At 44.4% G+C, this 27,370-nt stretch overlaps 1 protein-coding gene across 2 annotated transcripts; it reads left to right on the top strand.

Moving 5' to 3' along the window:
* fbxo31 (F-box protein 31) lies at window positions 1-26,841 on the top strand. 2 transcript variants are annotated; one of them, XM_080186608.1, is made up of 10 exons: window positions 1-287; window positions 4,727-4,798; window positions 8,498-8,581; window positions 10,686-10,762; window positions 15,637-15,804; window positions 16,667-16,741; window positions 20,621-20,730; window positions 21,208-21,361; window positions 22,254-22,636; window positions 25,770-26,841. In XM_080186608.1, the coding sequence occupies exons 1-10, from the start codon at window positions 50-52 to the stop codon at window positions 25,990-25,992; spliced, it is 1,584 nt and encodes a 527-aa protein (XP_080042734.1). In that variant the 5' UTR covers window positions 1-49; the 3' UTR covers window positions 25,993-26,841. The 2 variants fall into 2 exon arrangements, with proteins under 2 accessions (XP_080042734.1, XP_080042735.1); XM_080186609.1 differs by lacking the exon at window positions 8,498-8,581.
* Window positions 26,842-27,370: the final 529 nt, after the last annotated feature.

Raw genomic sequence — 27,370 nt, 5'->3', positions numbered from 1 at the left:
TGCGCGCACGCTGCGATGATGTAATGCGCTGTCCCCAACTCGCCCGGCCATGGAGCGGAGAGCGGCTCCGAGAGCCTGTGCCCCGGGCCCGGCAGCGGCAGCCTGCACCTCCGGCTCCAGCTGCGGCCCAGGGCGGCCCCGCACTCTCTTGGACCTCCCTCCCGAGCTGCTGGTGGAAATCTTCAGCTTCCTCCCCGGGGTGAGCCTGCCCAACCTCGCCGCCGCCTGCAAGAAATTCCATCAAATCCTCAACACCGACACCATCTGGAGGAGGCGCTGCTGCGTCGGTGAGGCCCGGCCCCGGGGGGGGGGGGGGTGGAGGAGGGAGGGTGTCGTTTCCCCGCCCCCAGTGTCGTGTCGTCCCCCCGCCCCCAGTGTCGTGTCGTCCCCCCGCCCCCAGTGTCGTGTCGTCCCCCCGCCCCCAGTGTCGTGTCGTCCCCCCCCCCCAGTGTCGTGTCGTCCCCCCCCCCCCCCCAGTGTCGTGTCGTCCCCCCCCCCAGTGTCGTGTCGTCCCCCCCCCCAGTGTCGTGTCGTCCCCCCCCCCCAGTGTCGTGTCGTCCCCCCCCCCCAGTGTCGTGTCGTCCCCCCCCCCAGTGTCGTGTCGTCCCCCCCCCCCAGTGTCGTGTCGTCCCCCCCCCCCCAGTGTCGTGTCGTCCCCCCCCCCCCAGTGTCGTGTCGTCCCCCCCCCCCAGTGTCGTGTCGTCCCCCCCCCCAGTGTCGTGTCGTCCCCCCCCCCAGTGTCGTGTCGTCCCCCCCCCCCAGTGTCGTGTCGTCCCCCCCCCCCCAGTGTCGTGTCGTCCCCCCCCCCCAGTGTCGTGTCGTCCTCCCCCCCCTCAGTGTCGTGTCGTCCCCCCCCCCAGTGTCGTGTCGTCCCCCCCCCCAGTGTCGTGTCGTCCCCCCCCCCCAGTGTCGTGTCGTCCCCCCCCCCCCAGTGTCGTGTCGTCCCCCCCCCCCCCCCCCCCCCCAGTGTCGTGTCGTCCCCCCCCCGCCCAGTGTCGTTTTCCCCCCCCCCAGCCCCAGTGTCGTGTCGTTTCCCCCCCTCTCGTGTCGTGTCACCCCCCCCCCCCCCCCCGGTGTCGTGTCGTTTCCCCCCCCCCCCCCCAGTGTCGTCGTTCCCCGTCCGTCTCCCCCCCCCCCGCCCAGTGTCAGTGTCTGTGCGCCCCCCCACCCCTCCCCAAGCTCTGACCGCAGTCACTCTGCTGCAGACGTTGCCTTATCCATTGGGAATCACTGGCTGTTGGCCATCCCTGATTGCCCTTGGGAAGGTGGTGGGGAGCTCCGGAGGATGTGGAGAGAGTCGATCTGTCTCTGCACCGTGGCTATGAGGCAACACTGGCGAGAATGTCCGGGCTGCGTGGCCTCCTTAATTATACTGGCAGCTTTGCCGAGGCAGCGGAAAGTGTAGACAGAGTCAGTGGATGGGAGGCTGGTTTACGTGATGAATTGAGATACATTCATAACCTTTTGTAGTTTCTTGCAGTCTTGGGCAGAGCAGGAGCCCATACCAAGCTGTGATATTCATGATGTGGAGATGCTGGCATTGGAATGGGGTGGGTACAGTAAGAAGTTTCACAACAGGTAAAGTCCAACACGTGAGTGAAGAGATGGGTTCAGAAACATGGCATGTGTAGACAGAGACACAATTACAAGGTAATGGTTGGAATGCGAGTCAATACAAGTGGAGAGAGACACCACAGCGAGAACTGCACCGACCTGCTCAGAAGACAAACACGGGACACGGTGGACAGAATACCCTTCGTCGTCCAATACTTCCCCGGAACAGGAAGCTACAACATCTTCTCCGAAGCCTTCAACATGTCATCAATGAAGACAAACATCTTGCCAAGGTCATTCCCACACCCCCACTTCTTGCCTTCAAACAACCACCCAACTTCAAACAGACTATTGTCCGCAGCAAACTACCCAGCCTTCAGGAGAAGTGACCACGACACCACATAACCCTGCCACAGCAACCTCTGCAAGAGATACTCGATCATCAACACGGATTCCGTCAACTTGCGTGAGACCATCATCCACCAGTTACGTACTCGTGCAACTCGGCCAACGTTGTCTACCTGATACGTTGCAGGAAAGGACGTCCCAAAACACGGTACATTGGGGAGACCATGTGGACGCTACGACAATGGATGAATGGACACTGCTCGACAATCTCCAGGCAAGACTATTCCCTTCCTGTTGGGGAACACTTCAGCAGTCACGGGCATTCAGCCTCTGATCTTTGGATAAGCATTCTCCGAGATGGCCTTCAAGACACACGACAACACAGAATCGCTGAGCAGAAACTGATAGCCAAGTTCTGCACACATGAGGACAGCCTCAACCAGGATCTTGGGTTCATGTCACACCACGTGTAACTCCCACCATTTGGCCTGGGCTTGCAAGATCCTACTAACTGGCTTGAGACAATTCACCCCTCTAACCTTTGCTTAATGCTTTCTCCATTTGCATTGTCTGCACCTGAAAAGACTTGCATTCCAACCATTATCATGCAGTCATATCTCTGTCTATATATGCTGTGTTTCTGAACCCAATTCTCCAAACACCTGATGAAGGAGCAGCGCTCTGAAAGCTTGTGATTCCAAATAAATCTGTTGGACTTTAACCTGGTGTTGTGAGACTTCAAGCTGTGATATAACCAGAAAGAATGCTTTCTATGGTGTGAGAGTTGTGGCTGGAATGCCAAATTTCCTTCATCTTCTGAGAAAGTAGAGGTGTTGGTGGGCTTTCTTAACTTTAGTGTCAAAGTAGATGGACCAGGACACCTAGAAACTTGAAGCTCTTGACCACTTCATCCCCATTGATATAGAGGAGGGCGTACCCTCCGCTATGCTTCTTGAAGTCGATGACTATCCATCTCGTTCGGTTTACTGACATTGAGGAAGAGATTATTGTCATTGCATCAGTTCACCAGATTCTCTATCTTTCTCCTGTACTCCATCTCATCATTGTTTGAGATCCGATTCCCCTACGGTGGTGTCATCAGCATACTTGCAAATGGGAATTGAGGTAGAATTTGGCCACATAGTCATAGGTGTATAAGAAGTATAGTAAGGGACTGAGGACACAACGTTGTGGGGTTGAGGATGATTGTGGAGGAGGTGTTGTTGCCTATCCTTGCTGTTTGCATCCTGTGGGTTAGGAAGCCTAGGATCCAGCTGCAAAGGAAGGAACCGAGCCCCACATCATGGAGTTTGGAAATGAGGTTTGTTGAGTTAATGGTGAAAGGCTGAGCTGTAGTCAATAAATAGGAGTCTGACATTGGTGTCTTTGTCATCTTGGTGTTCCAGGGTGCAGGGCCAGGGAGATGGTGTCTGCTGTGGGCCTATTACAGTGATAGGTGAACTGTAGTGGATGCTGTAGTAATGTGCTTTTCTGTCTTGTTGATTTCCTTACCACCTGCTACAGAGCTACTCTAGTCAAATTTTTGGGATTTGGCCAGCCATGTCCATAGTGATGTTACCAAACCATTCAATGGACATTGATGTCCCCCACCAGATAACCATTCTGGTGCCACCCTCAGCGTTTCTGCCAAGTGGTGTTTGACATGCCTCATGAACTGAGGGATGTGGGGGTGTAAGCAGGTGCTTTCCTTGCCCATGTTTAACCAAATGCCACGAGAATTCATGGAGTCCAGAGTCAATATTGTGGATTCCCAGGACAACTCCCTCCTCACTGTGCTGCTAGTGGGATGGTGATGTCTGGGATAATGTCATTAAAGTATGGTTCTGTGAGTAGTTTGTGTGTCAACTCTCCCAGTTCTAGCACCAGTTGTTAAGAGGATTTTGCAGGATCAGTAAGGTGGAATTTGCCATTATCATTTCTGGTGCCTTGGTCGATGCTGGATACTGGGTATTTCAGAGTCAACCACGTTGCTGTGGGTCTGAGTCATATGTAGGCCAAACCAGGTAAGGATGGCTGATTTCCTTCCCTAAGGGGCATTAGTGGGCCAGATAGGTTTTTACAACAATAGACGATGGCTTCATGATCATCCTTTAGATTTCCTCGCTAAATATATTTAAGACGTGGGTTGATAGGTTTTTGATAGGCAAGGGGATTAAGGGTTATGGGGAGAGGGCGGGAAAGTGGAACTGAGACACGACAGATCAGCCATGATCTTATTGAATGGCGGGGCAGGCTCGAAGGGCTAGATGGCCTACTCCTGCTCCTATTTCTTATGTTCTTAATTGAATTCAAATTTCACCTTTTGCCGTGGTGGAATTTGAACCCAGGTCCCCAGACCATTAACCTGAGTTTGTGGATTACTCCAGAAACCACTGCCTCTGCCAACACTATTGTGTCATATTATATTTTTATCAATAATTTCAGATCATGGTTCCATGGCTTCTGACATATATAATTACTTTTTCGAATTGACTTGCAAGTTACTCCTCCATACTTTAGTGCACGATTGTGTTCTCAGTGTTGGAACAAACTTAAAGCCAGGTTCTGTCTCTGAACTAGTTACAATTTCTGACATTTACTGGAAGCTGCTGATACTTAGACAGTGCCTGAGGATAGGATTGGAGTCTGCTGTGCTACACCTCAATGTTAACTATCCTCAATCTCTTGAACTCATTATGGAGGGTAGCTGTTGCTTTCCCACTCCCCACAAACCCACTGCAATCGGTTGACAACAACTGGCTTTGTCATTTCTTCCGTCAATTTTGGCATCTCTTCAGAATAAAGGGCATTCTTTTTTCTGTAGAATATGGAGTTTCGGAAAACCTGCGGCGTTTGGAGATGGTTGGGGTCGCGTGCCGTGACTTGTACATCAAACGTAAGTAGCAATAGTTCCACTTCTTAATTATTGATTTCTTATGATTTTGGGGCTGCTTGTTTCACTTATTGATTTGTTCCAAGAGGGAGCTGCTCCGGATTGGAGGAGGGTTTGGGGCACGAGACTGCCCCGGAGCGGGGGAGGGTTTGGGGCGAGGTAGTGGATGTGGGGGGAGGGGGCTGACTGTCACCCTTCCGGGATACAGGCGTCTTCTACGACTGCTTACTCATTTAACCTGGGCGGGGTGAGTCAGCAGAAAGGAGTTGAGGGAGCTGTGGTTGTGGTTTCGTGATGTGTCGCTAACACTGCATTGAAGTGAAAGCTGAGGGTAGATGTCTCATTTTCATTGGTTGGCCATTGAGGCACTGGGACAAGAGGGAATATCCCAGCTATAGCTCCTATTTGTCCAGAGTTTGCGGACATGTATTTAACAGGGAGGTAGAGTGACTTGGGCTACAAAAAGGTATAGACGGAATGGTCAAATGGGCAGATAAGTGGCAAATGGAATTTAGTCCTGAACAGTGTGAGGTGATACACTTTGGAAGGTGTAATTTGACAGAAGTATTCTGGGGGAGCGCATTGGAGGGAGGGTCTGTTGAGGAGCAGTGGAGGATCTTTAAGGAGATCTTTCTTGGTGCTCAGCAGAAATTTATTCCGATGGTCAAAAAGGATAGTAGGAGGAGAGGTAATAAGCCGTGGATAACGATGGAGGTGAAGGAAAGTGTTAAACTAAAAGCGGAGGAATTTAGAGTAGCTAAGAGTAGTGGGCGAGAAGAGGATTGGGAGAGGTTTAAATGTCAACAAAGATTGACAAAGAAGTTGATAAAGAAGGGTAGGAGAAACTATGAAGCTGGGCTAGCGCTTAATATAAAAAAGGATAACAAGAGTTTTTATAAATATATAAAAAGGAAGAGGCTGGCTAGGGTGAATGTTGGTCCTTTAGAGGATGAGAAAGGGGACCTAGTGGTAGGGGATGGGGATATGGCTAAGGTATTGAATAACTTTTTTGTTTCTGTCTTCACGGAGGAGGACGTGAATAATTTGCCGGGTGTTAGCGATGGAAAGGTGGTAGGACTGGAGGGTCTTAATGACATTACTGTTACTAGAGAGGCGGTGCTCGACAGACTGGAGGGGCTGATTGTGGACAAGTCCCCAGGGCCGGATGGAATGCATCCAAGGGTTCTGAAAGAAATGGCGGAGGTGATAGTGGATGCCTTGGTGGTTATTTTCCAGACGTCGTTGGATTCCGGGGAAGTGCCGGATGATTGGAAAACAGCTAATGTTACGCCGTTGTTTAAGAAGGGTGCCAGGCAAAAGGCAGGGAATTATAGGCCGGTTAGTTTAACGTCTGTGGTAGGTAAAATGTTAGAATCTGTCATTAAGGAGGAAATTGCGAGGCATCTTGAAGGGAATTGCTTGATAGAGCAGACGCAGCACGGTTTCATTAAAGGGAAATCGTGTCTGACAAATTTACTGGAGTTCTGTGAGGATGTGTCTAGGGCGGTGGATATAGGAGAGCCGGTGGATGTGGTCTTTCTAGATTTTCAGAAGGCGTTTGACAAAGTACCTCACAAGAGGTTATTGCAGAAGGTCGAGGGACATGGAGTTGGGGGTAGGGTGTTAGCGTGGATAGAGGATTGGTTGTCAAATAGGAGGCAGAGAGTGGGGGTCAACGGGTGCTATTCAGATTGGCGGATGGTGACTAGTGGAGTGCCCCAGGGGTCGGTGCTGGGGCCTCAGCTTTTTACCATTTATATAGATGATCTGGAGGAGGGAACCGAGTGTAGGGTGTCAAAATTTGCTGATGACACCAAGATTGGTGGAACGGCAAATTGTGCGGAGGGTGTGGAGAGTCTGCAGAAGGATCTAGATAGGCTGGGCGAATGGGCCAGGAAATGGCAAATGGAATTTAATGTTGGCAAGTGTGAGGTGGTCCACTTTGGTAGGAAGAATGGTAGGAAGGACTATTACTTACGGGGCGAAAAACTGCAGCAGGCGACAGTGCAGAGGGACCTCGGGGTCCTTGTGCATGAGTTGCAAAAACCCAGCTTGCAGGTGCAGCAGGTGGTCAGGAAGGCGAATGGGATGCTGGCCTTCATAGCGAGGGGGATTGAATATAAAAGTAGGGAGGTCTTGCTGCAGCTGTATAGGGCATTGGTGAGGCCGCAGCTGGAGTACTGTGTGCAGTTTTGGGCACTGCACCTGCGCAAAGATATTTTGGCCTTGGAGGGAGTGCAGAGGAGGTTTACTAGGCTGATACCGGAGTTGAGGGGGTTGAGCTATGAGGAGAGGCTGAATAAACTAGGCTTGTACTCGTTAGAGTTTAGAAGAATGAGGGGAGATCTCATTGAGACGTATAAGATGATGAATGGGATGGATAGGATAGAGGTGGAGAGACTCTTCCCGCTCAAAAAAGACAGTAGGACTAGGGGGCACAGCCTCAAGATAAAAGGGGGGGCGGTTTAGAATGGAGTTGAGGAGGAACTTCTTCACTCAAAGGGTGGTGAATCTCTGGAATTCTCTGCCCGTTGAAGTGGTGGAGGCTGCCTCGCTAAATATTTTTAAGACGTGGGTTGATGGGTTTTTGATAAGAGAGGGGATTAAGGGTTATGGGGAGAGGGCGGGAAAGTGGAACTGAGCAGCGACAGATCAGCCATGATCTTATTGAATGGCGGGGCCGGCTCAAAGGGCTAGATGGCCTACTCCTGCTCCTATTTCTTATGTTCTTATTTTCTTATGAATAGTGAGACACTAAAAAGTTCTGTGGAACAAAAGGACCTTGGTGTGTTTGTCCACAGATCTCTGAAAGCAGAAGGGCATGTTAGTAGGGTAGTGAAAAAGGCATATGGGACACTTGCCTTTATGAATTGAGGCGTAGATTACAAAAGCAGGGAAGTCATGTTGGAGTTTTTCTGTGGAGCATCGGAGGCTGAGGGGTGATCGTATAGAGCCCTATTAAATAATGAGGGGCACAAATCAGCTGGATAGTCAATAGCTTTTCCCAAAAGAAGGGGAGTCTAAAACTAGAGGCCGTAGGCTTAAAGTGAGAAGGAAGAGATACAAAGGATGGTGACTGTCTGGAACAGCTGCCAGAGGTAGTAATAGAGGTGGGTACAATTTTGTCTTTTAAAAAGAGTTCAGATACGTAGATAATCTGGGTATAGAGGAATATGGCCAAATGTGGACAGTTGGGATTAGCTTAGGGGTTTTAAAAAAAAATGGCATGGACAAGTTGGGCCGAAGGGCCTGTTTCCATGCTGTAAACCTCTATAACTTGAAGGCACTTGCCTTGCTGCCTGGTTTAAATGTTTTAAAATATTTGGCAATTAACTGTCAGCCACCATCAACCAGTGCATTCTCCATGGCAATGCCTCTATTAACCTGGATCCACTTGCCAACCAATCATAGGTTTGTAATGTTGTGATTGTACTGATGAGTACAAGATGAAAAGCTTTGACAAATCTTTTTTTTGTAATACACAAGTAGTGTGTTGGTATTGTTTCACTGTATAATGGCAAAGATGTGAATATGCAACTGGACCATCCAGAGTGAGGGAAATTTACCTCAACATTTCAAGTTGAATTTGTCAGGTTCTGTGATGGTTGGAATTGTTTTGAATTTGTGGATTGTCAGATTGAACAGAGCTCTGGGAGAACTGTTGGGAACAATCTCCAATCCTGCTCTCACCTGTTCGTTTAGGTATTAATCCTCGAGTCAAATCAGGAAGGTTTGTCAAGTTGCTTCCTGACTGTGAGAACAAGGCGCGGGATGTGTACACGTGCTGTATGTATGATTCTGGGTTTGATTTAATATCTGAAGCATTGCATGATGCAAATGAAGTGTTTGTCTCTTCTTTCTGCTCCCATCGCTGCTCTGATTTGTAGGAGGTTTGTGTTCAAGGCACTTGGAGATGGAGAGGAATAAGTAAAGAGATTCTTCTACCTTGTAAAAAGTGTTGGCATGGTGATCTCAAAGGACGGTGGTTTGGGTGTCTTGGTGATGATTGACTATTGCAGTTGATTTATTTCTGTGTTCTTCCCTCTGTCTGGCTGAAACTGCCTTTCTATGAAGGTGCCCTGCACATGCCTCATTTAGTTGGCCAATCTTCATGCCAGTTCAAACAGAGTCCCAGGACATTGTTTGATTCCACTAGGGAGGCAAACCTAGCACTTCTCTCGACAGCAGCTACACAAAGGCCTGCTGGATATTGGAAAGGTGGGGTAGAGGCTAGAGAATAATTTCCATCTCCCAGAGGGGAAAGAGCTGAGGCAGTCTGTAGTGACCCAACCATTACTCCAACTAAGAGCTGTAGGCTTGCCTGTGCATGGTCTTGTGTATGTGTTGGGGAGAAATAAGATTCAGTTCCATCCTTGAGTTTGCATATCCTTTGCTGGATCTGTAAAGTGAACTCTCAATGCTAATTTTCCAGCTGTTTAGTGCCCATGTCTGCCCAACCCCCCGGTCTGCACTGCTCCTCTTTCCTGCCCATCAATTCCTTCTAGTACAGCACTCTTATCCTCAGGCTTTTTCTCAGCCTGTCAAACTCTGATGCTGGTTATCCCACTCGGTAAGTCGTGCCACTGAGCTGAAACTGCAGAGGGTTACAATGCTATTGGTGAGGTGGAAATTGGCAGAGAACTTGCTCAAAATGAGCAAGGTGGGGAGGGGGGAGGTGGATTGAGGGGTGAAGAGGCTAACAAGTTCAGGTTGGGTGTTGTGCTGTCCCAGACATTCACAGGCTTTGCTAGAACTGTTCTCAGAGGCTGCTTGTATCTCATTTTGCGGCATGTCTGGAGCTTTAGGCTGTACGATATCACAGCTGATGGCTTACACTAAAGGTTTTGACTGTGGATTCTGGTTTTGTGGCTTTATAAAGATCAGGTGCTGCAATTTTTGCCTGTCCTACCTTTTAATTTCGTGTGTGATTGGGAACATTGATCTGTTGCTTGTTGTATTGCTGTTTTAGAGTAGAACAGTTTGTGAAACATTACCTTACAATCTGATGGCTAAAGTTTCATCTTTACTGTGGTAACTGTTGAAGACAAAACTCCCATGTATGATAACACTCTCAAGTGGAGAGGGCTCATTGGCTCAAATGTTTTTGCAGGATGGAAGGCAGATGCAGTTTCTGTACGCTGAAGTAGCTGGATCCAAATGACCAATAGGCTGCACAAAGCTCCACCTTGAGGATGCTTGCCAGTGCGATGTGAAGGCCCTAAACACTGATTTTCACACCAGGGAGACACCAGCTAACACAAAGGGAACTGGCAACATTTCCTGTAGGCCAATGTGCACCCCATGACCAGAATCAGCAATAGTGGATTGAAAATAGGCAGTGAAACCAGTCAACTCTGACATGGATAAGCTGCTCTTTGTGGAATTTAAAGCTGCCTCTCACTCACTGAGAAATGATTAATTACTCACCCGTCCCCAGCGGGTGGGGGGCCCGTCCCTGGTGGATATGCTGGATTTCTGTCTTGTGCTGATGAAAGGATACAGACCATGTTGAAGTAAAACTTCAAAATAAGTCATTGTTATGTAATTAAACCTTGGTGAAGATGGTACTCCAAACAACAGATTCTATTGTAATTTTGTCTGGGATTAACCAATTGGTAAATATTAATAGCACTGAGGGGCATAACATCACTGAGACTTTGAGCTTCACTTACACTGATTGGGAATAACTGCATTTTATAGATATGATTTAACCACGTGCACTGCAGGTTCACCTGGTGGTTACAAGATCTGTAAATGGCTGGACCATTCGGCTGTACTGCCCTCCCCTGCCTCCCAGTGGGCTGTGACTGTGCCTGAATGATAGGTTGGAGGAATAATCTACCTGGTATGTTTTGAGAGAGACTAAAATTAGCTGTAATGTGTGTTGTAGTGCTGCACCCTTACCGTAACATCCTGGGCTTGTGGCAGCCGGACATTGGACCCTACGGAGGACTGCTTAATGTTGTTGTAAGTAACAGATTTTAAAGCTCGTTATATTTTGTCTTTTTTTTAAACGGACATTTGGGTTTTATTTCCAGTTTCATTGTGAATGAAGTCTGTTTTCTATCCAATTACTGCATCAAAGTCCAGGTTTTTCAGTGTGTGTGGGACACTGAAGACTGAGTTTTGCAGTTTGGTTTCTCTGATTAGAAAAGTTGCTTTAAAATCTCATGCAGTGTGATTGTTCAGAGAGGAGGCTCCAGGAACTGTTGATGAACATGTAAGAAAGAGTGAGTGGCAGAGAGCTAGCAACACATTCTGCTATCTGACTGTAATCCCATATTAGCACCAACTCTAACCTTAACACTATCATTATCCCCTCTACACCTTTGCTATTTATCAATGTCCCCTGGTTCTAGAATTCTCCTTCAAGGGAAACAGAATGGATAGGATAAAACTATTCCCCTCCCAATAAATCAAGTCATCCTTCAGCCTCCATTGTTCCAAGGAAAATAGGCCCAACCTCTCCAATCTCTTGTCATAGCTATACTTTTCTAGCCTTCATGACATTCTTGTAAACATATATCCAACATTACATCCTTATTTCTATATTCTATATCTCTGCCAATGTAGGAGAATATTCCATTTGCCTTCTTTACAAATTTATCTACTTGAACTGCTGCCTTTAGGGACCTGTGTACTTGTAGCCAGGTTCCTTCATCTGCCCTTCAGTTTATTCCCATATTGTGTACTCCCTATAACTGTTTGACCTCCCTAAATGCATCACCTCACACTTCTCTGCGTTAACATCCATCTGCCACTTTACTGCCCAGTTCACCAACCTATCAATATCATTTTGTAGATTATAGTTATCCTCTACACTGTCCACTACTCGGCCAATCTTTGTCTCATCTGCAAATTTCATAATCATGTCCCACACATTCATGTTCAAATCTATAATATATAACACAAACAGCGAAGATCCCAACACCCAGCCCTGTGAAACACCACTTGAAACAACTTTTCATTCGACCATTACCTTTTGTGTCTGTTACTAAGCCAATTTTTGATCCAGTTTGCCACATTACCCTGTATCCCATGGGCTTTTACCTTGTTGACCAATCTGCCATGTGGGACCTTGTCAAATGCCTTGCTAAAATTAAAATCCATGTACACAACGTCCACTGCACTACCCTTATCAACCCTTCTTGTCACTTCCTCCAAAAATGTAATTAGATTTGTGAGGCAAGAGCTTCCTTTAACAAATCCATGTCTCACAAGTCCATGCCTTTTAATGTGACAGTTAATCCTGTCTCTCAGGATTGATTCTACTAATTTGCCCATTACTGATGTAAGACTAACTGGCCTGTAATTATTTGGCATTTCTTTCTGTCTCTTTTTAAACAATGGAACTGTGTTTGAATTCCTGCAGCGCTCTGGTAGCTCTCCTGTATCTGGTGAGGATTGGAAAATCATCCTCAGAGCATCTGCTATCTCCTCTCCAACCTCCTTCAGCAGCCTCGGAAATTGTCCATTGACCCTGGTGATTTCGCAACTTTCAAAGATTCCAAGCCTTTGAGTACTTCCTCTCCCTTTAAGATTATCCTGTCCAATATCTCAGCGTTCCTCCTGGAATACTAAATCTGCATCATCTTTTTGTAAACACGGAGACAAAATATTCACTTAAAACCATAGCCTCTGCGTCTACACACAAGTTCCCTTCTTCATCTCTCTTAGGTCCCACTTTTTGCTTAATTAACCTTTTCATAGAAATCATAGAAACCCTACAGCGAAGAAAGAGGCCATTTGGCACCAACCATATCCAGGCCCTATCCCCATATCCCTACACATTTACCCACTAATTCCCCTAACCGACACATCTCAGGACACTAAGGGGCAATGTCAGCATGGCCAATGAACCCAACCTGCACATATTTGGACTTTTAATCTTCGGACATTAATATATTGGTAAAATATCTTTGGGTTATCTTTAACTTTATTTGCTAATCTTTTCTCATGGCCTCTCTTTGATTTCCTTTTTCACTTTGACCCTGTACATCTAGGCTATTTGCAGTGCTTAGTTTTTTGTATCTTTCACGTGCTTTCTTCTTCTGTTTACAACAAGAATATTAATTAATCATTCCTTTACAACAAGAATATTAATTAATCATTTCTTTCTGCACAATACTTAATTTAAAATAATCCATTCTCTTCATTTTTTACAGTTTCGGAAAACCATCTCATGTACATTAGTACTAATTGGGTTTACCCAGTCTAGATGAAGATTGGTGTTCCCCTGTGATTATTGTATCACCCTTGTTGCATATACTTCTATGGGGAGAAAGCAGGATTAGGCTATTGAGTTGGACGATAGCCATGATCGTGATGATTGGCAGAACAGACTCAAATGGCCTCCTCCTATCTTCTATGTTTCTAGTTCTTGATTTACAGCATGGTCTACATTACCAGTGCTGTTTGGGTAGCATATAAACAATTGTTTGTTTGATACTCAGTGCTTGCTCTTAGCTCTACCCAAACTGATTCCTTTCCCCATTTGGCTATCCTTCCCAGATACCTTGAAGATTCAATTCCCAGCCTCAATCATCTCTGTAATGGCCATTAGGACATTTCTGTTTACTTGTACTATCTATTTACCTGCTTTGTTATAAATGGTGTGTGCATTCAGATGGAGTGCCTTTAATTCTGTCCTTTTATTATTTTGCAATCTCTAACCTTATCTGCACCTTTAAGTATGTTTGCTCTATCCCCTCCTAATCTCCTCTGATTAGTATTCTAGAGTGTTGGATACTGTTTGTTAAGTCCTAATGAAGACTTTGTAGTTTTTAAGTAGGTTACAGATGTATTTATTAATTACAAGAGCTCATTTCATACATAGTGAAGGGTTCAAGCCAGGAGCTATCCCCATATTTGCTTGTGCACAAGGCTCTGTCAAATGCTATTCTGTCACATTACTATTCTATCTTCTTGATTTTCACCTTACGTTTCTTTATTTTCTTCAGCTCTGTTCTATCTTGTACTCGAAATTTTGTTCAGAACTTGAATAGTTTGGTTCATTGACGATTTACTATCTCGTGCATTTTCAAGGTGATTACTCAGCTTGAAATTCAGCTTTGAATCTTCCAATTCAGTTCCGATACAAACATTTTCCAACTTTATTTCATTTTCCTTTTGCAGGATTGTCCCATCAGATACTTCTCATCCATTCATAACCAGCTGTTCGCTCTGCACCGTCACCAGCTATTGCAGTTTAGCCAATATGTCAATTTCTGAAAATATATATTTCTGAGACTCTGAAAAGTTCTGACTCTCCTGTGCCCTGCTGTGATTTACTTAAACTTTGTCCTTTTTTTCCTATTTAGAGGTTTATTGGAATTTTTCAAATGCCTTTTTTTAAAGTTCTGCGCACTTCACATTTTGAAGTTTAAAATATTCACCAGAGGTTATTAATGTTTTGTCGAAGCAGGTTGAGGATTCATCAGTGCACTGCATTAGGATTGCTTCAGCAAATTCTCCAAAACCATTATAAAAAGGTATTAATCAGAACTTTTTCTGACTTTCTATTTAGACCTGATGCATTGCAAAGGCATTGAACCCTGACTGTTGCTGGTCTTTAAATCTGATTCTTCAGTCAAAGTTCCTCCAAATTAATTTTTTTCTTCATTTTCAGAGTGAGCGCGTGTTTGGGGAGCAACTCAGGAATCTGGTTTTTCTGACAGTTTTTAAATGTCAATTTTTGACCATTGAACTATTTAAATTTTTCTCAGCACTGGGTGATTACTGGAATTTTAAGTGTTTATCTGACTCCTGATAGGTCATTCAGTGCTGCATTCTGGGAATTGATGCTGGAGTCTTCAGTCTGGAGTTTTATATTTCTGCTTTCAGCTTCCAAGTTCTCCTTTGGAGCTTTTCCTGGGTGATTTTCCTCTCCACGTCTGCTTCTCAAGTTTTCTTCAGGTCCTTTGAATTTTCTTTGTTTTGCAGAATTCGAGTTTCTCTCCGCACTGCTGGAGAGATTTTGGGTTTTTCCATTCCCGTCGTGTTGGAGGATATTGTTGGTCAGCTCCCATTGTCTCCAGTAATGGCTTCAGTGCCCCAGGGATCAAAAATCCATTTTCCCTGCACCAGTCTTTGAACCACGCGTTTAACGCAGTAACCGTATTTATGGCCAATTTACTCATGGCTCAAGTAATAATCCAGAAATTATTAGCTTTGAGATTATGCTTTTTAATGTAGTCCCTCACTGCTCTTACTTGCCAAGCAGAATCTTTTTCCTCATCCTATGTCTCACTCTTATTTCACTGAAAGTCCTGATTTTAAGGAACACACTAACTGTGAGTGGCTCGCTGTATTTGACCTCAGGCTGCGCATTCGCACTATCATTAAAGCCATCAGCTCTCATCTCTGTGACATCGCCCTCATCCATGTCATCACAAATTCAGTTTTCCATATCCTGATTCTCAACAAATTTCACTCTGTTTGTTGATCCAGGTTGGCTCCTGGTCTGACAACATCTGGATGCTTGTTTTTAAATAACTCCACAATCGCATCCCTCCCCCTTTCTCCCTCTCTCTGTCAAACATTATCCAGCACCATGACCGTCAGATCTTTGTGATCCTCCAAATCTGCTTCTTGAACATCCCTGATAATTGCTCCACCAAGGACACTCCTTCAAAGCTTTGGCCATCTGCATGTAATATCTACTTGAGGTTTGCTGAAGCTTGGTGGGATGTTTTACCATGTATAAATTTAATGTGGTGCCACATTCTGCCGATATAGCCGTCTATGGATTGTGAGTGTTGCAGTGGGTTTGAGTGTCTTGAGGCTTTTTGTGCTTGTGTTTGCTGATGTGATGGGATACTCATTGGTATGTTGATTTGCAGGTAGACGGGTTGTTTATTATTGGCTGGATGTACCTTCCCCCTCATGATCCCCGAGTCAACGATGCCATGCGCTGCAAACCTTTGTTCCGGATTCACCTGTGGGAAAAGAATAAGGCAGAAGTGGAATGCATGTATGGTCACAAAGGATCTCACAAGGGTGATATACAGGTAGGACAAATGCTGTTTTTGTCCATTCATCTTGTCAAGAAATAAAAAACGTTCTAAAAAATAGAATGCACAAGAACTGACTTTTTCAGAGTTTTTAATTTTTCTGAAGCCTTTGCTGATCCCTCCAGGTCCCAAATCTTACCATGCAGAGAGAATAGCAGAGTGTGGGTAACAAGCGACCCCTTTAAGGTCTGTGTGTGTTTGGTGGTGTCGTGTTGGGGGTGTGGGGCAGAGGTTTGTTATTGTGAGGAGCTTTCTTTAGAACTATCATAAATGGACAGTGCAACACAACAAATGGGCATCATGCAATAAAAGGAAATTGAACAGACATCGCCTGTGTCTTTTGACTTTTAATTCCTTTTCCGATTTATCAGTCTACTGTTTTGTAATTTACTGCCACAGATTAAATAATGTTGAAATTCTAACAGGATTGAATAGGATAGATTCAGAAAAAATATTCCTAATGGTGGGGGAGTCCAGAACAAGAGGTTGTAGTTTGAGGATAAGGGGTAAACCCTTCAGAACTGAGGTGAAGAGAAATTTCATCACCGAGGGTGGTGAATGTGTGGAATTCACTCCCACAGAAAGTAACTGAGGCCAAAATATTGTCTGATTTCAAGAAAAACATTAGAGAGATCTCTTGGGGCTAAAGGGATCAAGGGATATGGGAGGAAGGAGGGATCAGGATATTGAATTTGACAATCAGCTATTATCAAAGTAAATGGTGGAGCAGGCTCAAAGGGCCAAATGGTCTACTCCTACTACTATTTTTCTATCTTTGTATGAACTGAACCATTGTGAATAGATTTAATACTTTTTATCTGCAGAGTCCTGTATATGGTTGGGTTGTTTTTTTTTGCAGATTGTGAAGAAAGATGAGTTTTCAACAAAATGCAATCAGACGGATTTTCACCGGATGGCTGGAGGCCGACAGGAGGTGAGGGTTTGACGTTCTGGAGGGGGAGGGGGGGGCTACGTCCCTGTCAGGACAGAAAGATTTTCCGTGTGAGGGGCTGATATTGTGTGGAGATGAACAACCTTTATTTTAAAGTGATACACTTGTTTTGTCTGTCTCTTCAACCCCACCACCCCCCAACCCCCATCCTGGGACTTGTAAATTGTCATCGGTGTCCCATCCTGTGCTGGACTTCTCTTGTTAATGCAAACAGTAAAGTTTCATCAGCCCTGTCTTTGATTCTGATTTAATTGTGTCGATGCAAAATGTCTTTAATTTCTATTTGGTTTTGTTTTGGAGCCAGCTTGCTACCCCTGTGTTCGTTGTCCTCTGATTCCATTTGCTTTGACCTGGGTCATGAGTTTACTATTCAGTACTTCAAAGAAAGATTTGCATTGGTATAATGTTTTCTGTGACCTCAAGAAACCCCAAAGTCCTTCACGGCCCATGAAGTACTTGTTTTTTTGAAATGCACATAGTTATAATATAGGAAACAGGACTGCCAATCTGCACACAGCAAACTCTTTAAATAATGCAATGTGACACTTGACCAGATAATCTGCTTTTTGTGATATTGTTTGTGAGATGAATATTGGTAAGGATACCAGAGAAACCACTCTTATAAATGATGCCTTGGAAACTTGTACATTGACCTGAGAGCAGCTGGGGCTCTGCTTTGAAAGACAGCTGTTCCAACAATGCAGCAGTTCCTCAGCACTACATTGGATCATCAGCCTAGATTTCTGTCTGGATTCCGCAATGGTTCTTGAATCCTCCTCCCTTTGTCTCAGAGGCCAGAATCACCTTGCAATCACAGGAGCATTCTTTTTTTATTTGTGAGCTGAGACCAGCATTTATCATAAAATCAAAGCATGATTCCATCACAGAAGGATGTCATTTGGCCTATTCTCTGTGTGTGTGTATGTGTGTGCGTGCGCCCTCACTGCAAAGACAGCTTAGCTAGTCCCACTCTTCTGCCTCTTTCCCTATGGTCTTACATTTTTCACTTCAGCTAGTTATCCAATTCCCTGTTGAAAGCTTTGATGAAATTAATCTCTATCTTACAGGCAGTGCATTCTAGATCCAAAACAGTGTTATGGTTCAGGCTAGAAACTCCAAAGTGTTTTATGATGCCTGTCTGAATCATAAGTTTTGCATCCTGAATTTGGCTAGGATAAGCATGAGATGTTCCACTTCAAGTGTGATTCAAAAGACCCAATGGGGGGCTTTTACTAAACAAAGGTTTTACTTAAGAATATAGTCAACATGTATAGTAAGAAAATTAGCAAGAACTTTTTATCAATTGCATACAAGAAACAAGGCAATCACTGTAATATATATCTCTTAACAAAGATGTCTAATGTGTACCAAACAAACCAATCTCCATAAACAACCCTTTAGGTTCAACAGCATAGACTTGGGCTCACGTGATACTGGGATTGAGGCCATTAGTTGAATTCTGCAGTAAAATGCTCTTGAGATTCCGAACACCAGAGAGACTCTAACTTCCAATAACATCAGATTTTCACTCTTCAGAAAAGCAAGAGAATTTCCAAAGGGAAAAACGAGAGAGAGAGAGAGAGAGACTTGCAGCTAAAAAGCAAATTTTTGCAGATGCTGGAATCTGAAACAAAAAAAGAAATAATGCTGGAAAATCTCAGCAGGTCTGGTAGCATCATTAAGGAGAGAAAAGTGCTGATGTTTCAAGTCCAGATGATTCTTTGTCAAAGCTTTTGGTTTCAGAGACTTTCAGCTTGATGCTGCTTCTAAAACTCAACTCTCAAAACTGAAACTGAACTCCTGTCACCTGACCGGCCCACAGCTTTTTTCCTCCCAACAATACATCACTGAGAGCATGTGATACACTGACTGTGAAAGCTGCAGTGATCATGATTTAAAAAAAAAATTCTTAAAGGTACACACATCACAAAAGGTTCTGTGGAAAAGAGGTTTTTTTTGTCATCTTTGGTTCTTAACATACATACAAGGAGCAGGGATAAACCATTCAGCCCCTCAAAGCTACTCTGTCTTTTAATAAGATTATGGCTGATCTGATAGTCACCTCAAATCTGCACCCCATCTACCCCGATAACTTTTCACCTGCTTGCTTACTAGGAATCTATTCAGCTCTGCCTTAAAAATGTTCAAGATTCTGCTTTCGCTGCTGCCTTTGGAAGAGTTGCAAAGACTTGACCCTCAGAAAAAATTGTGCCTCATCTCCATTTCATCTTGTTTTTAAAACAGTGATTCCTAGTTCTAGGTTCTCCCACAGAAAGAAACATTCACGTTCACCGTGTCAGTACCCCTCAGGAACTTATGTTTTCATTTCCAGGATGTAGGCATCGCTGGCTAAGCCAGCATTTATTGTACATCTCTAATTGACCTTGAGAAGATGGTGAAGGGAGTGAAGGTTTGTGGGAGATGTGCCATTCAAGCAAGCTGCTTTGTCCTGGATGGTGTCAAGCTGCTTCAGCATTGTTTGAGCTGCAACCTTCCAGATAATTGGAGATTATTTCTGCTCCACCATTCACTGATAACTCTTCAAGGTTCCTTTAGGCAGCACCTTCTAAACCCACAGGTACTAGCAGACTGAGGGCAACAGATACCTGGGAACTCCATCACCTGAAAATTCCCCTCTAAGTCACCATCCTGACTTGGAAATATATCTGTTCCTTCATTGTCACTGGGTCAAAATCCCTCCCTAACAGCACCGTGGGCGTATACACACCTTGGGCTGCAATCTTCAGGAAGGCAACTTGCCATCATCACCTTGAGGGCAGTTAAGGATGATGAACAAATGATGGCCTTTCTTGCAACACCCAGGTCTAAGAAAATTAAAATGTAGTGCCGAGTGAGAGGTAAAATCTTACCTCCAGCCAATGAACCTTGGTGGAGTGGGCGACATGGTAGCACAGTGGTTAGCACTGCTGCTTCACAGCTTCAGGGTCCTGGGTTCAATTCCTGGCTCGGGTCACTGTCTGTGCGGAGTTTGCACATTTTCCTTGTGTCTGCATGGGTTTCCTCCAGGTGCTCTGGTTTCCTCCCACAGTCTAAAGATGTGTGGGTAAGGTTGATTGGCTATGCTAAAAATTGCCCCTTAAGTCCTGAAATGTTTAGATTAGAGGGATTAACAGCTAAATATGTAAGGATATGGGGGTAGGGCAGTGCAGACTCGATGGGCCAAATGGCCTTTCTCAGCACTGTAGGGTTTCTATGATTCTGAGTGTCGGCTCCAAGGAGCAGGCCTTCTGCTGAATTCTTTGGTGGTGGGGCAGGAAACCTTGCTATCAAAAAGAAAGTGGTGACTGCCCAGGCAATTAAACAAAAGCAATAGCTGCCAGTCATTCCCTGGTGCATTCTCCATGGCAATGCATTGATCAATCAGCACGTTTTTCTCATGCCATACAAACTATTGCTCCCTTTGAAATTTGGCAGTCTTGTTTGCTTCAACAATATCTTTTTTTCAGAAATACTTGATGTTTTCTATTTAGAATCCCACCTGCCAGGTTCCTGTGGTTTCTGGTCCTAATTGTCACCACCATTTTTCACCTGTACTTTCTCTTCCCTTATTGCCAGCGTTGCTGTGTCGTTCCAGCATTTGCTGTTTATATTTTTAGTTTTCAGTGTTTGGAACTTGACTGAGCTGCTGTTTCGGCTGCTGCTGCTTCCCAGAGGTGGTGTTGACAGGGATTTGCTGCCAGTGACCCAGAACAGCTTCACTGAGCAATGATTTGGCAGCTGATCCGAAGCCACCGAGCCCTGGAAAAGCACCAGAGGTCGGTGCAGGAGTTTGTGTCCTGGATAACAATGGGTTCCTTTGCAGCACTGAATTTCTTTGGTTAAATTGTGTTTGGATAATAGGAATTCCGGACATGGCTGGCAGAGGAATGGGGTCGAACTCTGGAGGATATTTTCCATGAACACATGCAGGAACTAATCCTTATGAAGTTCATCTACACGAGTCAGTATGAGTGAGTGACTGTCCACATTCAGTAATAGGGACCTCTGTTACCTGGAGAAGAATCTGGGCCACAAGGCTGGCGATGTCTATGGTCTGAGTTCCAGGGTGCTGGCGTTGGTAGAAGGGCCTCAGATTCTTCTCCTCAAAATTTGCCTGCTTTTGCTCCATTGTGTGTGTTTGGGGGGGTGGGCTTGTGGAGCTGCTTTGTGGTAATCTCCATTGGGAATGCTCAGGTGAGGTTGATATCATTGATATGTTTGGGTCCACTAGCTTTAAATTGAAAGGCTTTTCCCTTCAGTTAAAAGACCAGTTAGCAAGTGGTCAGGCATGCTGAGTGAGGTTGGTGTGTGACAGGCAGGGTCAGAGCCTAGTTTGATCGTACAGTCCTTTGGTGGAGTGAGTCTGCTGATCAGGGATTAGAAAAGGTGATTTTGACCACTCTCAACGGAAAGGTGAGGTGCCCTAATACCTTGTGTTTGTGTTTTAGTAACTGTCTGACGTATCGTAGAATCTACTTGCCACCATCCAGTCCAGAGGATCTGATAGCACCCGGCCTCTTTAAAGGAACGTACGGGAGCCACGGGCTGGAGATAGTGATGCTGAGCTTTCACGGAACCCATATCAAAGTAACAAAAATCACTGTAAGTGATTATAAACTGTTATTCCTGAGATAATGTATTTGCCTCAGATCTGTGGGAATAGTCCTGTGGTGTTTGCTGACGGTGCCAGTGGTGACCCCACTAGTTTCTCTGCCCCCCCACCCCCCCCATGGCTGGTCTCTGTGGCCCCACTAGTTTCTCCGCTCCCGCTCCCCCTTATCCCCTCCCTGGCGCATTTCTCCACGCTCAGCCAGGCAGTCATTGCTAGTCTGTTGCTGCCTGGCCCATGATATTTGAAAAGGGTGAAAACTCTGAGAGGAGGGGCTGATAAGCCCCTCAGTGAGCTTTTGCTGGTAGAAAACATTTTCCCCCTTTTGAGTTGATTTGGTTTTCTAGGTTTTTCAGTAGTACTGACAGCTTCTACCCGTTCTCTGTAATCCTGGAAATCTCTGAATTATCCAAAGGCCCTGCCTGCTGATTGCCCACTTGACCCAGTCGGTGGCAGCATCCTCTGGGCCCAATAAATATGGATTCAAGTCCCACTGCAGTGCTTCTGAGTGAGTGCTTCAATGTTGCTGGTGCCATTTTTTAGATGTGATATTACCCTGTGCCTGTTAAAGGAGTGTCAGACAATAGCAAGACACCGTTCAAAACGCAGTCGAGAATTCTTGTAACCTGAGCCAACGTTCATCTCTGAACTAACACCAAGATAAACAGCACATCCGGTTACTCATTTTCTGTTGTGGCGCCTTAATGTGCACAGATTGATTGCCAAGTTTGCTGACAACATGTTGGGTATTTTGATTTTCTGATACTTGTCACAGCACTGTGTGAAGGTAGTTCAGAAATATTTTTATTAGCCTAGTGAATAAGGCAGTGATTTCTGAAGCAGAAAGATGTAAACTAACTGTTACTTTTTGAACATCGAATACAGGGAGACCCCAATGTACCTGCGGGTCAGCTGACTTTGCACATCGATGTCACTCATCCTGTCCAGTTTCCGGACATCGAGCACCTTCGAAGCTTTGACAAACTCTCACGAATTGTTCTGGAGATTCACCAACAGGTGCAGTGTGACCAACAGAGCCAGGAACACTGGCAGGGAGATGCTCAGTGCAATACAGACAGCTTGCAGCCCATGTGTAATGGTGACCAGGGAGCTAAAGCTGCTGGGATGAACACGAAGCTTGAGACAGGAGGAGCAGAAGGAGCAACTGCAGGAGGGTCAGCAGCACCGCCAGTGCCTGGGCAACCCTTTGTACTACCTGTGGGAGTGATGGCGCGAAATGAAGTGTATCCAAGGATGTGTAGGGCTTGGTAAGGAATTGTCAAGATTTGGCACTAAATACCAGCAAGTTATTGGTTTTCTAAGGGTCAAAGATATAATCTTGTGGCAGCAGAGGGCATGAATGAGTATTAATGATCTACTTTGCATCTAGCTTCACAGAAGAGGAGGATGGAGTTAGTGTAAGACTCCAGAGGAGAGTATTAGAGATAATCAATAAGATAAAAATCAATGAAGGAGATGTTTAATAGATTGTATCACTCAAATTTAACAAGTCACTTAGTTTCTGCTAGAAATGGCAGAAGCTCTGATCACAATCCTCCAATAAGAGGAGGGGAGATGATTGCAGATGTTAAATCTCTAATTTAAAGAGAAGTGGAGAGTGATATTCTGATAACTACAGGCCAGTCAGATTGATGGTAGTGATGGAGAAAAACTACAGGCCTAAAATTAACACTGTCCCAGAGAAGCAGGGATTAATAAGTGACAGTCAGTGAATTTTTAAAAATTAAACTCTGCTAGGCTAATCTGATTGTATCCTTGAAAATAACAAGGATAATTAATGTAGATAATGTTTAATGTTGTACATGTAGATTTTCAGTTGGCATTTAGTATCAGATAACAGACTTGTTTGGAAAATGAAAGCCCGTAATACAAAGAACAATACAGTACAGGAACAGACCCTTTGGCCCACCAAATCTGTGCCAATTCCTAATCCTTATTTAGATCCACTACTTAATGCCCATACATGATTTCAATCCTTCTGTTTGCCTCCCGTTCATGTGTCTATTAAGGTGCGCCTTGAACATTGCTAACTTGCCTGCTTCCACCATCTCCCTAGGCAGTGCATTCCAGGCACCCACCACCCTCTGTGTGAAAAACTTTCCCCGCACATCTCCTGTAAACTTACCACCTCTTACCTTGAATCTGTGCCCTCTTGTAGTTGAACTTTCCACCTGAGAAAAAGCCTCTGACTATTGATAGCATGGTGGCAACTTGGGTATATACTTTAAGCAATTAGATAAGGGATTGGTGATGGAGAGCAGTGGTGAATGGATATTTTTGTGACTCGGAACAAGTATGCAGTGGGTCCCCCAGGAGTCAGTATTAGGACCATTGCTTTGCTTATTGAATAGATCTAGATGTGGGTATAGAAGGTACGGGGGGCATGGAGAAATTGGTGAAATTGGTGAATCTCTGGAATTCTCTGCCCGTTGAAGTGGTGGAGGCTGCCTCGCTAAATATTTTTAAGACGCGGGTTGATGGGTTTTTGATAAGAGAGGGGATTAAGGGTTATGGGGAGAGGGCGGGAAAGTGGAACTGAGCAGCGACAGATCAGCCATGATCTTATTGAATGGCGGGGCAGGCTCGAAGGGCTGGATGGCCCACTCCTGCTCCTATTTCTTATGTTCTTATGAAATAGGCAGCATGTGCAACCTTGTATATCATTAGAAAGATGTTGATTAAATGAATGGACAGAACTTTGGCAAATAGATTTCAATGCAAGGTTAACTACTTTGGACTTAATTGATGAAGCAGGGAATCTGTAAATGGCGGAAAGTTGGCAACGTTGGGGATCAGAAGGAATTTGGGAGTCAAGGTTCACAGAGCTTTAAAATGTCAAGAGAAAACAGAAAATACTCAAAGGGAATAAAAGGCTAGAATACATGTGGGTAGAAATCAGGCTACAGACATGTTTACTTTGTAGTTCCGAGCACCACTCTGTGGGAAGGATATATTGGTCTTGTAAGGATTGGCAGCGTAAATGTGACTAAATTATGGTTGGACTCCAAGGGTTGAGTTACAATGAGTAATCTCACAAACTAGGATTGAATTTCTTGGAATTTAGAAAATTAAAGGAGTGACTTGATCAAAGTTTTCAAGATATTAAGGGGAACAGATAGATCATTTCACTGGTTGGAAGTCTAAAAATTAGAACCAGTTCTTTCAGGGGTAAAATCAGGATAGAGACACGAAGAGTGGGCAAAGTTTGGAACTCTCATCTGCAAATGGCACTTGATATCAGCTCAACTGTTAATTTTAAAACCAAAATTGACAGACTTTTGTCAGCCAGAAGTATGAAGGGATATGGGACAAAAGATGGAAATATTAGATTAGATCACTGGTCAATCATGATCTTATTGAGTGGTAGAACAGGCTCTAGGGGCTAAAAAAGTAGGTCTTTTGCTACTGGAGGAGTGCTGCATTAACTGCAGCCTTTCAGATAAGATATTAATAGAGAATTTGTCTGTTCCAATGGGTATTAAATAGATCAAAACAATATTCAGAGCCAAACTGAAAGTTCTGATATCCTGGACACACTTTGCATTGAATATCAGCAAAACAAAAACAATAGTCTTATCCTGGCTTTGACAAAACTTGTCTTGTGGTTGCTGTCACTTGGCTAAACTTCCAATAATGGCAGTAGTATGTTCCTACCACAGTCATATCTTAGTCCCTCCTCCTGCAAAAGCTTCAGCCTATTCCATCTCTCACACCCCTCCTTTAAAAATTCTCAATGTCCAGCAATCCTGCAAACCCCACTGCAAGTTTCTCCTTGCACTATTCCTCCCTTAGATTCTGAACTACTTCAAGTTCAGCAATCTGAATTTCCATCTCACCCTCTTGTCTGCTTTCTGGTTGTCCTGCCCTTCCCAAACCTATTCCTCCTATTATTACCTTTTCAAATACTTCCCCCATTCAGCTCCGCTCCTTTGGAATTCTAACCCAGGGCTTCGGTTCTGGTCCTCATTCCTTTATATTTTTTCTTCTCTGTAAAGCACTGTGGGTCTTTTTCTACGTTAAAGATTATTATACATGCAAGTTTCTCATATCTGAGATATTTAAGAGTTGTGATTAGTCAATCTAAAAATTCAAGTCTGACTCTTGCTAAGATTGAGGGCAGATTTTCCTCCGATATTCTTGCTCCTCTCTCCAGTTGGTTACTGGAATCCATTTATAAAAATTTATAGCTTTCAAACTGGATGAGGGTCCTGTGTTGTGGAATGGATTGTATTCAAATATCTATCAGCTGTTACAGAGTGACCTAGTTCTATCAGTTTATAATAATGAATGCAAGTAAGTAGCTAACAGACCTTTTGTACACAATTATTTTTTCAACTCCTTTCAGTGATTCTGAATGCATGTTGTCTTCCTTCTTGCTAGTTTTTACGGCACTGGCCTGATAGCAGGGCATGGATTCACCAGTCCCGAAAGGACACCTGGGCTTTTCGTTCTATTTGATGAGCGATGTTTTGGCTTCATCTGGCTGGATCTGAAATCCTTCAGCTTGTACAGCAGGATTGAAGACTCGCTGAGAAGTGCTCAGGCTCCTTTCAAAGAAGCTTTTGAATTGATGCTCAAGAGCATGCAATCATGGACATCCTGACTAATGTCAGCTCTCAGGGAATGAAATGTTGCACCTTTGAGCAATCACAGCTGTGTAAAGCAGTCCCCCCGCCCCAATGTCCACTAAAGCATGCACTTTGGAAAGAAAGACTGGTGTTTGAAATTGCCAGAACCACTTACCGCCGCCTCCTCCTCCTCACCTTAACCCCACCCCCTCTCACCTGAGCTACTACCCGACAGTCATATTGCTGCAATGGTTTTGTAATAAAAGTTTCTTTTAAAGCTACCTTGTCAACAGAGTAGAGAGCAAAACTTGTCTGGGAGTGCAGACACCCTCCCAATGCTTGCTTGTGCATTAACAACATAGGTGCAATGAATGATGATCAAATGAAGCTTTGACTGTGCTATTTGCTGAGTAGCTTCTGTTGGTTCAGTGAGGGTTTCGGGAGGGGCTTTGTCTTTTAATTTTCTGACAAATTGTTGAACAAATTTCCTTTTGTATTGCTGAAGAAAGAGACGTTCTGTCTAAGCTTTTTGTCATGTGTAAGATGAGAAGTTTAGACAGCGCATCTTTCTTTTCCAGCAATGCCTCTCAAGTTCTCGACTACAAAATGACTACATTTATTTTTATCGTGTTTGGAGAGGCATAAAAATGAGGAAATGATGATTTTTGTATTTGATGTCACAGAAACTCAATTATATCTGGGCCGGGTGTTTCTCTCAGACCTCATAACACTCCATCTTTCTCAACTTGTCAATGAAAACATACTGACGTTATATCAGGAATTAAAGTATAATTTAAATTTCAGTTTATATAATTATTATGCTTAAGATTTTAATATTTATGTTAAAATTTATATAGGAGAAATTTTCAGTTTAATGTTTTTATGTTTGAAAAGAATTATTTAAGTTTTGTTATCTAAAATCTAATTAAAGAAACTTTTGGAAATTGTGTTAATGGTTCCTGCCTATACTGAGAACAGACTCCACTGGGAACAGAATCCCAGCTTTGAATCGATCTGCATCTCACCTTTAGGTCAGTAGGAATTCTACTGTGAACAACGTGTTTCCTGACTCCCTAATGCCTGCTCTCCACCCACAAAGAGCATGTTAGACTTGTGATGGAGCATCTTAAATCTGTGCCCTCTGGTCCTCAATCCTTCTAGCAATGGGAACAGCATTTCTCCCATTTTTCAGCACTTGGTCTGTAGCTTTGTATGCTATGGTGTTTCAAATGCTCCTTAAATATGAGGGTTTCTGCCTCCACCTGCCTTTCAGGCAACTAGTTCCAGATTTCCATCACCCTCTGAAGATTGAGGATTTTCTCAAATCCCCTCTAAATCTCCTGCCCCATTCCTTCAAATGGTTATTGACCCCTGGCTAAGGGGAAAGGTTTCTCTTTATCAAAGCTATTTATG

Source organism: Carcharhinus amblyrhynchos, chromosome 4 (assembly GCF_965287045.1).
Source record: "Carcharhinus amblyrhynchos chromosome 4, sCarAmb.v2.hapA, whole genome shotgun sequence".
Lineage (NCBI taxonomy): Eukaryota > Metazoa > Chordata > Chondrichthyes > Carcharhiniformes > Carcharhinidae > Carcharhinus > Carcharhinus amblyrhynchos.
Note: the sequence above shows the minus strand (reverse complement) of the source record. Positions and strands in the feature narration are given on the sequence as shown.

What these genes read in the sequence shown, in the direction of transcription:
- fbxo31 (XM_080186608.1), top strand. Translation starts at nt 50, where the DNA reads ATGGAGCGGAGAGCGGCTCCGAGAGCCTGTGCCCCGGGCCCGGCAGCG. An exon ending in CCGTGACTTGTACATCAAAC is followed by an intron (nt 4,799 to 8,497) that starts GTAAGTAGCAAT and finishes CTGTTCGTTTAG; the next exon opens with GTATTAATCCTCGAGTCAAA. An exon ending in ATCTACACGAGTCAGTATGA is followed by an intron (nt 20,731 to 21,207) that starts GTGAGTGACTGT and finishes TTTGTGTTTTAG; the next exon opens with TAACTGTCTGACGTATCGTA.